This window comes from Hippocampus zosterae, chromosome 1, assembly GCF_025434085.1.
Source record: "Hippocampus zosterae strain Florida chromosome 1, ASM2543408v3, whole genome shotgun sequence".
NCBI classification, from domain to species: Eukaryota; Metazoa; Chordata; class Actinopteri; order Syngnathiformes; family Syngnathidae; genus Hippocampus; species Hippocampus zosterae.
Genome location: NC_067451.1, coordinates 15,875,818 through 15,889,205, shown reverse-complemented (window position 1 = coordinate 15,889,205; position 13,388 = coordinate 15,875,818). Strand labels below are relative to the sequence as shown.

The 13,388-nt window shown below is 43.2% G+C and overlaps 1 protein-coding gene and 1 long non-coding RNA gene across 2 annotated transcripts; both read left to right on the top strand.

Moving 5' to 3' along the window:
• Positions 1 to 259: 259 nt before the first annotated feature.
• On the top strand, positions 260 to 1,880 carry LOC127604287 (uncharacterized). Its single transcript, XR_007963226.1, has 2 exons — positions 260 to 357; positions 1,601 to 1,880. It is a non-coding gene; the product is annotated as an uncharacterized LOC127604287 (long non-coding RNA).
• Positions 1,881 to 4,543: 2,663 nt separating this feature from the next.
• On the top strand, positions 4,544 to 13,145 carry mtnr1al (melatonin receptor type 1A like). The gene is made up of 3 exons (XM_052071214.1): positions 4,544 to 5,001; positions 10,202 to 10,320; positions 11,555 to 13,145. The coding sequence occupies exons 1-3, from the start codon at positions 4,710 to 4,712 to the stop codon at positions 12,203 to 12,205; spliced, it is 1,062 nt and encodes a 353-aa protein (XP_051927174.1). The 5' UTR covers positions 4,544 to 4,709; the 3' UTR covers positions 12,206 to 13,145.
• The last annotated feature ends 243 nt before the right edge of the window (positions 13,146 to 13,388 follow it).

Sequence of the window (13,388 nt, the reverse complement as noted above, 5' to 3'; positions counted from 1 at the left end):
ATCAATTTACAACTCCGGCCCGTATATGGCCAGCCAGTATTGAGCCACCCTTTAATACAGTTTCAGATTTATTTTTTCAACACACAGCCTTTTTTTACAATCGCACACCGATGCGGAATTCCATTCATCACACACACACGCACACACACACGCGCACACACATACACCCGCGCACACACCACACACACACACACGCACGCACGAGGTTCAATCAGGCCTGCAGGATAATTTAAAAATGAAAAAAAGATGCACAAAAGACATAATTATTTTTAATAAGGTGCAATCTATTGAGTATCCGCTAGGGGACACTGTTTTGACCAGAGAAGAAGACAACAGCAGCCTCAGTCCATCACTGTAGTGATGGGAATTCCGGCTCCTTTTAGAGAGCCGGCTCTTTTGGATCGGCTCCCTAAAAAGAGCCGGCTCTTTAGGCTCCCAAATGGCTCCTCAGTTTTTTTTGTTGCTTAAATTAATTTAATACCAAAAATAACGTAATATTATGTGTAAAATGAAGTACTAATGCAACAAATAGACATATCAAATATTTATTATTTATATGACTTTATTTATATTCTTCTGAACATACTCAACATGGAGTGCTACAAAAATAAAAACAAAGTACAAAGACCCATCTCAAAACATAGTCGTCAAAAAGTTCCAATCTCTGAATGTGTATATTTATAAGCTTTTAACTATTTACAGTAAAACAACATAAGTTAGCTTTGAATACCACACAACAAATTATAAATTAAAATTTGTAAAACAAAAAGACAAAAAGCAGCATCCAGGTAAAGGTTTTAGCTTGTCTTTAGCGAAGATTGGCATGAAGAAAAACCAAGTGCCTCAGCTTTGAGGGGTTGATCCTCTTTCTCCTCTCTGTTAATATTTGCCCTGTTTTGGAGAAGATTCTCTCTGAACACAAAATGGATGAAAATCCCTTGCAATCATTTTACCCAGTTCCTCATCAATTGTGTTCTGTTTTGCTGGTTTTATAGCTTTTTGCATAAAGTGGCTCATAGAGCTCTGGGTTGTACATCTAGGCAGTTGTGACATCGCAGCAGCAGCAACAGTTGCAGACACACTAGCACCTTCATTAATAGCTGGTTCCCTTGCTTTGTCTTTTCTCTTCAAATTGTACTGATGGGTGGATATTTCTGATGTGCCTGTGCAGGTTATTTGTGGAGCCTGATCTATGGGATATTTTAACCTTGCACAGTCTACACGCTGCCTTTGAACTATCAATTAAATTAAAATGAATCCAGATTTCACTGCGTTTCCTATCCATTTTCTCACCTTTCCACTTTCCACCGTGTTGTTTTTTTTTCACTAACTAGCTCTCTCTCGTCTCCTCGTCTGTCTTGTTCGCGTGCTGCTCAGTGTGCTGCTGTGTGTGTCTCTTCTCTAACCCCTCCCCCTTCTCTAAACTGCAGCGCGTGTGTGACTGTGTGTGTGTGCGTGCGTGCGTGTGTAACCCTCCCCTCCGGCTCCCCAATGAGGAGCCGGCTCCCAATGAGGTGGGGGCCGGATCCCATCGTTCACTTCAAAGAGCCGGCTCTCGGAGCCGGCTCGTTCGCGAACGACACATCACTACATCACTGAGACAGACCCATGACAGCAGACGCTATCAATAGCACTCTCACATTTACACATTTAATAGCACTCTCCTTGGTTTGTAAGGTGTAGGCAGGGATTAAATTTAGATTTTATATGCACGTGTAAATGGTTTAAAACTTCCTTTCTTTATAAATCTTGTTTAATCATAAAGTGCATTACTATATTTTTCAATACCAATCACTTGTTAAAGTTTGTACAATCAATGGGATCAGTTGCAATGCATATATGTGAATGATAAAAGTAAATTGCACATTTGTTGAAGAAAATGGAAGGTGCTTCATGAAATGTTTTGTCAAAGATACGTTCATTAAATTTCAACATTTTTCAAATGTTCTTGTAATTCTTTATACCAAAACAAAGGAAAGACATGTTGTTTTGGTTGTTTACAGCAAAGTATGGTAACATTTTAATTGTCCGGCCCACTTGACAACTACCGAGGCCGTATGTGGCCCACCATGTGAAATGAGTTTGACACCAGTGATGTATAGTAAGGTGTTTTTAGCCGATAAAAACGACCATGTATATATAGTAAGGCGTTTATGGACGAAAAAAAAACGACTATGAATAGTAAGGCGTTTTAACAAAAACAAAAAAAACCCCACCATGTATAGTAAGGTGTTTTTAGCCGAAAAATATGACCATGTATAGTAGGGCGTTTTTAGACGGAAAAAAACGGCCATGTTCTCACAATCTCATAATGGTCTACTAATTGCGACATTTAAGAAATGGGAATGCCAGTCTGATTTTTCGTATGAATCGTCCAAAGGGCGTCTCACTAAACTCACCTGAAATGTATGCACAGAACACGAGAGCAAGATACGACGAGAGGCATGATTACGAGGCAAGTTGGTAATTAGATTTGTAGGCTAATCGTTAAGAAAATATTATGAAACAGTATTGGTTATTCTATAATTTACTGGTTGTAGCATGGTAACTTTATGAATAAAACATTCGTCACAAGGTGTAGGAATGCTAATGTTAACTGTTGGTAGAATTTATGATGCCGTGTGTTAAATTCTTTCGTCAAATTGATTGTAGTTTACACATGCGTCATCTTGGGAAGAGGATGTCAAGCCACATCAATACTTACCTGTATTAATGATTACCAGTAAATTAATCTTTGCAGTGGGAGATTGGAAAAATACTCTGATGATGCCGCATGAGTACACCAGTTTTTGATCCATTTATTTTTTGGAATAAACCTGGAGTACACAGCTACTGATGCAATGTTCATTGTTAATGATTCGTTTTCAAACATTTACCCCTGAAACATTATACTTTTGAGTGTCAGAATTCTTGATTATGAATATCAGTCAAAATAGAAAAATGGGTTCCCATGATGAACGTTTACGGAACCCAACATTAGTTACCGTGGTTTCCCATCGGGTAATCCGACGGAACCGAAAAACGTTTACCATGAATTTCCAAAATCCTCAGGCCTGCTAGTGAATTATTTACATTTTTGCAGCATTTGTTTATAATGGTATGTTTATGTTGTTGTTTGTGTTATTAACATATGCAATTGAATAAGTAGACCATTTCAGAAGTCGAAATTTGGGACTCTCTCGATGCATAACAGGACTCATACTTTTCTGATCAGCGAGTCCCAGGGACTCGCTGCCGGTAAACTGTAAAATTATCACTGAGAGATTACTGCTTTTTCTGCAGTCAGTGATTGACTTCTATGCAAAGTCATTTCTCAACTTGCCTTCCGTGCCATGTCATGCCTGTTGAGTGTTGATTAATTTCATCTTAAGAAACTACTGCACTAAAACATTGATTCATAAATGGATATCACATGTTTTTATTTTTGTTTTTCTCAGTATAAATAACACGTACCCTGACTGTTCTACTCTTTGAATAAAAACACTTCATTCAAGCGTTAGGGAGTGGAAGGGGTTATGATTGATGGGGTGTTGCAAATCTTGAAGACCGACCAAGTGGTATGATAGCATTGTTTTATACATGTCCTCGGCTAGGCCTCAGCTTCAAAATCAGTCCTTGGTCCTTGGCCTTGGCCTCGGAAAATTTCTCAAGTCCTTGGCCTTGGCCTCGGAGTCAAGTCCTTGGCCTTGGCCTTGGCCTCAGGTTGCCGGCCCTTGGACACAACACTGCTCTCTAAATGCATAATGGGACTCATATTTTTCTGATCAGCGAATCCCAGGGACTTCCGGGGCTCAAACTGTAAAATTATCACTGCATATTTATTTTTCACTACTGAAGGATTCGGTGAATGTGCATATTAACAGGTTGGGTTCGTTACCTCTAAGAAGGTTAAGAACCACTTTTCTCGTGGTATGTGAACAAATCCCCAGTGGTTCTTAACCTTCTGAGAGGTACCGAACCCAACCAGTTCATATGCACATTCACTGAACTTTTCATTAGTGAAAAATAAAAATATGATTAAAAAAACCAAACAAACCAAAATTCAAGACATAAAAAAAGCATTCATTAATTGTGCACAAAATGAAGCAGCCAGTATTGGCTAAGCAGTCATGTCATAACTAATTGACAGGTTGAGTCGGGTGTGTCTTAAGACCGATTCACTGAACCCCTCGGGTTCGATCGAACCCACTTTAAAAACCAGCGCACTAGAAGAAGCCCACATACCATTGGGGGTATTTATACCGTCACAGTTTGAGGCTGCGCAGATTGGCCCATCGACTTTGATGTGAATGTCAATGAAAATGATCAAAGAAAAGAAGCAGGAGTTGTTGACGTTTATAAGGCTCGTGAAGTGGAGACAACTGTGGAATGGGCGGGAAAACAGCGGCAACGAGATAGAGGAGGAGAGGGGGACTGGAGGAGGAGGGGGGGGCGTAGGCGGGCTGAGTGAGAGTGTAAAAGGCACGCGCAAGCCCCAGACACGCTCATTCACCGGCAGAAACCGCTCGGCTGCAAACACCTGCGCGGGGAAAAAAGGGAAGCGCGCTAAAATGGCACGACGGGACGTGAGCGAGAATCCACGCGTGCCACCGCCAACGCCGCGCACGCCGAGACTCGAACGTGCCATCGCTCCAGCGCGAATCACTCGCATCTTCACCGTCATGTCCCGAAACGCCGCGTAAAAAGCTCCCGAGACGTATTCCACCGCCATGTTACGGCCGCAGCGAGACCCGGCAGCGAGGCTGGTGGATCCGCGGAAGCTCCCGCAGCCGATGGCGGCCCAGCAGCAGCAGCCGCCCCCGGCGTGGCCCCCAGCGCACCTTGGGGCCACGCCAGGGTCGCGCAACTCCACGGCGGCCGGGGCCCCGCACTCGCAGCATGCATTCCCGTGGGCGATGACCGTCCTGGCCGTCGTGCTCATCACCACCATCGTGGTGGACGTCATTGGCAACCTGCTCGTCATCCTGTCCGTCTTCAGAAACAGGAAACTCAGGAAAACTGGTACAACACTTCCAGCACTTTCACTTCACTTACATCTTGGGGGATACTATTTCGTACCACTTCAACTAATGGGTTTCATTTTCACTACGACTACTTATTATTTTATTATTATTGAACTACTTTTGCTACTAAATTGCTTGTTTGTTTTGTTTTAACAACCTAGCTGTTTGAAGGCTCTATATTTTATTTGTACCATTTCGGAGTCTTTTTTTTTTGCTTGTAATTTTTGTCCTGTTTTTCTTTTGTGGCTATTACAATTTGCGTGCTATATTACCATTTTTGTTACTGCTCAATGGTTCTCAAATAATTTTTTAATACTTTTTTGCAGATCATTTTTTATTCCTATTTTTACTAGCATTTTTATATGTTTTTAAATGACCTATTTTGCTAGTATTTGGGTGTGGGGGGTGTAACAATTTTTACAAGCATTGTCTTTTTGCTTTGTTAACTAATTATGTTTTCAATTTTATCAGTATTGCTTTTATGTTCTTTACTATTTTCACATGCATTTTTATTACTTTTAATAGTATTGTTATTATTCTTTGCCAATATTCATTGTTTTTAGGATCCCCGCCCCCCCCCCCAACCCCAAAATAATAATTCAAAACATCATTGCAATGTCACATCTCACTCCAAATGTTACTTGCTGTTTGAAAAAAAAATGTAATTCAAGAATGGGAACGTGGAGAAAAATCCAAAGGGTGTCAACATCTTTGAACACAATCAAGGCCAATATTGGATTTTTGTGTTCAGGTGTGACACATTTGTAGAAAAGAAGGTTCGGGGTTGGAATGTGGGCTTGAGCAGCTTTGCTTCAGGGACGTCTCCCCGCTCTGAAGTGTCTGTAAATGTGAGCGGTGTTTTTGTCTGCATGGCTCCTTCTGTGATTGACACGTGATGGGTGTAGGGTGTCACATGATGATAAGAGGCTTCGTATGATAGCGCTCATTAAACTCCATCTTCCCTGTGACAATAAACAAGATGATTGAGACATATGAGTATAAATGAATGTAGACATTGACAGAGTGACGTGACGAGGTCATTGTCACTTCACAAGTTATTATTATTATTTTTATATTTGGGCCTAGCAGAAATCTGGTGCGTAGCATAGTCTTGCTGTGCAAATAGTTGGGCTACACAACGTTTTGGTATTTTCGCAGATGCATAGAGCTGAGTGCAATTTGAAATGTGTGGTATGCGCCACTACAGTGCACTCCGCTTAATAGAACACCATTGGGCCGAAGCGCTTCTGTTCTACTAAGCGGGGTTTCTATTAACCGGAGACACTTTATTAGGTACACCTTCAGACACGTCGACGACCAAGTTATGCACGCAGAAAACCCCCTGCTGACGAGTTAGAAGAGATATTTCGACTGTGGACGTCCATATCTTTAATCAAACAACAACTTTAATCAACTTCAGTCAAACATCTCAAATCACGAGAAAAATTTCGTTACTTTTGTCTGGAAACAGGAGTCTGTAATTTTGCGGTTGACTTCCCTCTCAATGCGCTGGATAAGAGGGAAGTCCTGGAAACCGTGGGCGTACCTTCTGAGAATCCGGCAATGCATCGTATCGTCTGAGTATGTCCTTCTTATAGCCCTCGTCTCTTGAATGAAGTTGAAGCCATTGTGACGTGCGTGTGTCTATGTGTGGAGTGACGTGTGCTACCTGTTACTGTATACGGCTAGAACTACCGCGTTTTCTCGCGATAGTGGTACAGTATCGCGATAGCTACACTTCGAAAAGCACTAGTTTACAATGTTCATTGCTTACGGCCTGTTCTATTAAGCGGAGATCTGTTCTACTAAGCGGAGTATCTTTATAGGAAATTGCATTAGGCAAATCCGTTCCAGAGCCTTTTGCTCTACTAAGCGGATTACTCTATTAACCGGTGTTCTATTAAGCGGAGTGCACTGTACTTGCTTTGCAGCCAATGGAAGTGGCCCCTCTCATTTTTTTTTTTAAATCACAGTCTTGAAAGACGGCGGAAGCAGAAACTGATCAGCTGTAGTCCCTGTGGGAGGTCAAAGCGCGCAGTACGATTAGAAGAAACTGCATGCAGACCTCCACTTGTCAAGTTGGCCAGGGCAATTGCCAATGCGAAGCGGCCATTTGGAGACCACATGCCACTGCTCTTTTATGGAACTTCGCCACACGCTCGCCTCCCCTCTCTCGAAGTCGCACACAACTGTGTTTGACTCCACACTCCTCTTGTTGTCACCCTTGGCAGCCCTCTACTTTTTCCAATTTTCCATCCCGACTATTCTCCTCCATCTCCATTATTCTGTATCATAACATCTGGAATCATCCGTCAGACCTCCTGCCGGGCTATTTAATGCTAATGCGCCGCCATTGTACAGAGGCCGGCCTTTTCTTCCGGTGGTCAGGGGGCCGCCATTCTCGCCCTCCCGACAATGTGAAAGTGGAAAGAGAAATGGATGTCGGAGCATGAGCCGGGAGGGAAAGAAGGAGCTGGAGGGGGCGGGGGGGTGCAGAGCATGTTAACGCCGGCTGGCCCTCAGTGATATTCCGGGAAAACATCTGCTCCTTCTAGCAGGGGATGAACATGTGGATCGGGGAGTAGGGAATTAAACGGGAGTTTAAGCTTTTCCCCATGTTGACACCCTTAACCAGGGGTGGGCAAATTTTTTGGCTCGGGGGCCGCATTGCCTTTTAAAATTTGACAGAAGGGCCAGGTCAGCACGAGCTATGGTACATTAAAAAAAACTGCATTTGTTGAGAGGCCATATCAAACATCAACACAACAAAAGCATGAAAGTATTCATCTTTTCATTCATTCATCTTCAGAGCCGCTTGATCCTCACTAGGGTCCCTCACTAGCTATCCCAGCTGTCTTCGGGCAGCAGGCGGGGGACACCCTGAATTGGTTGCCAGACAATCACAGGGCACACAGAGACGAACAACCATCCACGCTCACACTCACACCTAGGGACAATTTAGAGTGTTCAATCAGCCTGCAGGCCAGGGAGAACATGCAAACTCCACACAGAGGGAGGCCGGAGCTGGAATCGAACCCGGTACCTCTATAGTCTTGCTGTGCAAATAGTTGGGCTACACAACCTCTGCACTGTGAAGCCGACGTGCTAACCACTGGACTACCGGGCCGCCCAGCATAAAAGTACTGTAATAATATACTTTTTTAAAAAATGACTAACAATGTTGTTGATGACCTATTTTAGCCTGTGCAATGCTGCATATGGGTTGTGATCAGACCAGTAGAAGTAGAGCGATACAGAGGTCCAAGGTGGTCGAAAAGACCCCCGCCCCCATGTTCAGCAACTTCAAGTCAATGCGCCACCTGACGGTGAAAGGCCTGTCATTACGAGTCCAATTGAAATGAATGCAATCATTCACATCGAACCTTAATTGTGGACCAACCTTCGGCGGGCCGCATTAAAAAGACCAAAGGGCCGGATTCGGCCCGCGGGCCGTAGTTTGCCTACTTCTGCCCTATACACCCAGATTCCTAATCACAATTTCGAAAACCAAGACCTCGCTTGAAGCACTCACGTTGAACGCCTAACTGCCGAACCCAGACTCGAACCCCTAACCTGCAGTCTTAAACATGTCACTTGTATTCTTTGGCGTTTGACTCAGCATGACTTAGATTTGCTATTGGTTTTACTGCTTGGTGCTTTCTACCGCCTTATTACTTATTACTTATTACTGATTCGTCTTACTGTTTATTGTATATGTTAAATCGCTCCATGTACAGCACTTTGTATGCAGCGATGGCTGTTTGAAAGTGCTCTATAAATACTGTTGACTTGACTTGACTTGACTTGACTTAAACGCTTGTGTCCCGAACCACTGAATTGAAACTTTGACTTCAAACCCTAATTCGTAACCTTAACTCTTAATTTGAACCCTAAACTCAGGTTTGAACCCCATTTACTTGTCCCGCCCGCCGCATGACCGAGCACCGTACCGCTAAGACACTTGGGCCTGATGATAAATATGCCGGCAGCGCGGTATCCCCCCCCCCCCCCCGCCCCCCCCGACCTAATTTCCGAGAACCGTACGAGATAAAAAGACAAAGACATAAATGTGCAGCCACACGTCTCCATGTTCTATTTTCAAAATACAAGATTTCATTTCCATCACAAAAACGGCAAAATTGGCTTGAACCCTTTTTTGAAACTATCACCTTTCACCCTACCTGGATTGAAAGCCTCATTTAAAACCATAAACCTTGGCTAATTTGAAACACTAACCCTGACTTGAAACTCTAAACCGGGTTTGGAACCATCCATTCATTTTGTAATCCGCTTTATCCTCACGAGGGTCGCAGGATGTGCTGGAGCCTATGCCAGCTGTCTTCGGGCTGAAGGTGGGGGACACCCTGAATTGGTTGCCAGCCAATCACACTCACAATCACAGCTAGGGACAATTTAGAAGGAAACTGGAGTACCCGGAGAAAACCCACGCAGGCACGGTGAGAACATGCAAATTCCACACAGGCCGGATTCGAATGCATGACCTCTGTCCTGTGAGGTGGATGTGCTGACCAGTTGAGCACTGTACTGCCATGGCTTAAAACCTTCATTTGAAATTCTAATTTAGAACCATGACCCTGGTTTAAAACCTGAATTCAAACCCCTAACTTAAAAACATAATTTTAGTCCCATAACCTTGATTTGAAAGCCTAACCTTTGTTTGAAACCCGAAACAATGCTTGAAACCTTCACCTGAAATCCTACTTTGAAAACCCAAATCAGGCTTAAAACTCTAATTTGACAACCTAACATTGGCTTGAAACCATCTGAAATCCTAAACCTTTTCTTTTTCAACAATAAAAGCTTCCGGAAAACGGATTTTACCATGTTGTAAATCACAGCTTGAAGGTTCAGAAAAAGCATTCCAGCAGCTGCTGAAGCTAACCCTTGACGCATGAATATGAAGACATATATTATAAATTATATTATTATTATTGTGCCAGACAAAAACAACAGTGACAAATTCATGAGAAAGTCGAGAAGTCTTATTTTTTATTTTTTTGCATCCGTGATTAAAAGTGGAGCACAAATGTATAATGCAAATACAGTAAATGCGCTTAAGCTTAGTGTGAAAGACAAAGCTGAAACAAGTGACCTGAACACTAAATGTCTTCAAAGCCTGACATTGTCGCAAGTGTCGTTTGCAAGCCGAGTAACCGAAGGCGCTGTCTTCCTTTCAGGAAACGCGTTTGTGGTGAGCCTGGCACTGGCTGACCTTCTGGTGGCCGTGTACCCGTATCCGCTAATACTAACGGCTATCTTCCACGGCGGCTGGATCGCGGGATACCTGCACTGCCAGGTGAGAGGCATAAAAAAGGAGGAATGCTCAAAGAAGAAGAATGTTTTCTCAATGTCCTCAGAATACGACTCCTCGTGAAATCTGGGCCTTTTTCATTTTCAGGTTTGTTCGCAGGTCATCTCGTGGAAGAGCTTTTAATTATTCTGTCTGTCACTATATGTCACGGGCACAGATAGATGCACAATGACACATGACTGTGGTGCCTTGAAACACGTTTCATTTGTTCCGTGGCCACGCTCATAACCTCAAACGTGTTTACAGTCATCCCTCATTAATGAGAACCGGAGACCCCCCCGTGAAAGATGAAAACCACGAGGTAGGAGATGCACCCCCCGCTAGGATTTTTGGTTTATTTGCATAGCAGTATGCTTACAATATGCAAACAGTATTTATACTTTACATACCGTATTGGCCCGAACGTAAGACGCCCCTGATTATAAGACGACACCCTCTTTTTCAAGACTCAAGTTTGAAAAAAAGACTTTTTGAACACCAAATTAATTTTTATACAGAACATAATTACAGTACATTTGAAACAATTGATTATAACAATATATTTGAGTGAAAAAGCATGTTATTTTGCCTCAGTCTAATCTTAATATCTGAACATTTAAATATGTAAACTAAAGTGCAATCACACTCGTAAATGAATGGCTTCTGGTTTTTGAAATGTAAATTACATCATAACCTCTCCTCATCTGCCAGTTTACCTGGCCGATCTCCGACCCACTTTTCTCCAGATTGTCGCTACGTTTCTCCATTTTACAGGGGTTCACTTTGGCTGGGGAGTCAATTTCAGCATTCGCTTCAGTGATATCTGGCGCCATCTAGCGTCGTGAACGGATATAACGTCTAGACCCCGAATATAAGACGACCCACAACTTTTTTTTCACGTCTTATCTCAATGCAAAAAACACCGTCTTATATTCGGGTCAATACGGTATTTGAGACCAAGATCACAGCAATACACATATTGACTTACATCTTACATGTTTACGAAAATCTTTCATTCATCGACAATGCCTTTTGAGAGAGGAGAAGAGGCTCGTGTTGGCTTTCGACCCTAATTTCTTAACCCGTGCTCAAAACCTTAGCTCTGCCTGGAAAACCCACATTTAACCCTGGTTTAAAATCCTACTTGGAATTTGAAACCCAAGGCCAGGCATGAACCCCTCATTTGAAAACCCCTCCCCCTTGTTTAAAGCCCTAAATTCATCATACCTCCCACTGACAGGTGAGCGGCTTCCTGATTGGCCTGAGCGTGATCGGCTCCATCTTCAACATCACGGGCATCGCCATTAACCGCTACTGCTACATCTGCCACAGCCTGCGCTATGACCGGCTGTTCTCGGGCGCCAACACCGTGTGCTACGTGGCTCTGGTTTGGGCGCTGACCGTGCTGGCCATCGTACCCAACTGGTTCATGGAGTCGCTGCAGTACGACCCGCGTGTCTACTCGTGCACCTTCGCCCAGTCGGTGAGCTCGGCGTACACCATCGCCGTGGTGGTGGTCCACTTCGTGCTGCCCATCGCCATCGTCTGCTACTGCTACCTGCGCATCTGGATGCTGGTCATCCGCGTGAGGCGCCGCGTCAAACCCGACTCGCGGCCCAAGCTCAAGCCGCACGACCTGCGCAACTTCCTCACCATGTTCGTGGTCTTCGTGCTATTCGCCGTGTGCTGGGCGCCGCTCAACCTCATCGGTCTGGCAGTGGCGCTGGACCCGCGACTGGGCCGCGCCATCCCCGAGTGGCTCTTCACCGCCAGCTACTTCATGGCCTACTTCAACAGTTGTCTCAACGCTGTCATCTACGGTGCGCTCAACCACAACTTCAGAAAGGAGTACAAGCGCATCGTGCTCATCGTATTCAAGTTTCACTGTTGAGGGGGGTTGGCGGGGGGATAGAAATCCCTACAGGGAAGATGGTGTCACTCTTATTATTATTAATCAGCATGTATTGTATTGTATTAATACCATCAAACTGTGATGTTTTATGCTTCCTCCTACGTGCCCAAACACAAGATGTTTAAAAATGGCAGGAACATCTTGATGGTGCTTTTTAGGACGATGACATCATCATCATCTCACTTCATTCTGATCTTGTCTGGCATTGTAAGAGATGAAAAAAGGGGCTTTATTTCACAACATTAAGTGAGTTTTCTCGCCATCTGAAGCTACATTCAAGGACACGTGACAAATAAGAATTAACAATTGTGCTCATTGGATGTAGTAACAATTGACAATTAATATTTAGACATTGGGTCTAGTTCCTTCACGCCTCATTAGTCACGTTCAGCATATCTGATTCAACAGACTCTTTCGGGAGTCTGATGCTGCCTTCAAGGATGCTGGGGAAACTGAAATTTACGTAAATTGATTATTTATACTCGTAATCAATGCATTAGATTTTTTTAAGAGGAACATTTTAGATTTTTTTTAAACGTTGACTTGATTTTCCCACAAGGCTTACTAGTCACATTCTGCATATGGAATGATGCTTTCATATAAACTGGGAAAGCTGAAAATTCCACTTGATATCGCTACTTAGCTATGAAAGACGATAAACTAAATTTGTGATCAGTGAAATATTTTAGATATTCACCACATTTCCCGCAAGTCTCACAAGATCACTTTCTGCACATCTAATGCCACATGCAAGGAAACTGGCAAAACAATAACTTAAACATACTCAGCCATAAGAATAAAAACAATCCAGTATTAAGGGGGGAAAAATACATTTCTGACAAGCCTCACAAGTCACGTTTTGCATATCGCATGCTGCATTGAAGGAAACCGTGAAAGTGGTGTACTTTCTGCTCAGCTATAAAAGACAACAGAGTAAAGTATTGGAATCCAGCTCTTAAACATTTAATGCCAAATCAGAAGTTAATTTGTTGGTCGTCCCGGAATAGTTTTCTATTCCATAAACTTTCTTGGATAAGTTTAGTGTAGAAAAACCCCAAAATATACTTTCCAAGAATATGTTCGATGCAGCTCCACTCAAGTAAACATGGCATTCTGATAAATATTGGGTTTGTGGAGTATGAGTTAAGTACCGGTAATAAAA

Bases quoted from the DNA above. Each gene is read 5' to 3' on its own strand.
- mtnr1al (XM_052071214.1), top strand. From the start codon at position 4,710: ATGTTACGGCCGCAGCGAGACCCGGCAGCGAGGCTGGTGGATCCGCGG. The intron at 5,002-10,201 runs GTACAACACTTC...TCTTCCTTTCAG, and splicing joins CAGGAAACTCAGGAAAACTG to GAAACGCGTTTGTGGTGAGC. The intron at 10,321-11,554 runs GTGAGAGGCATA...TCCCACTGACAG, and splicing joins CGGGATACCTGCACTGCCAG to GTGAGCGGCTTCCTGATTGG.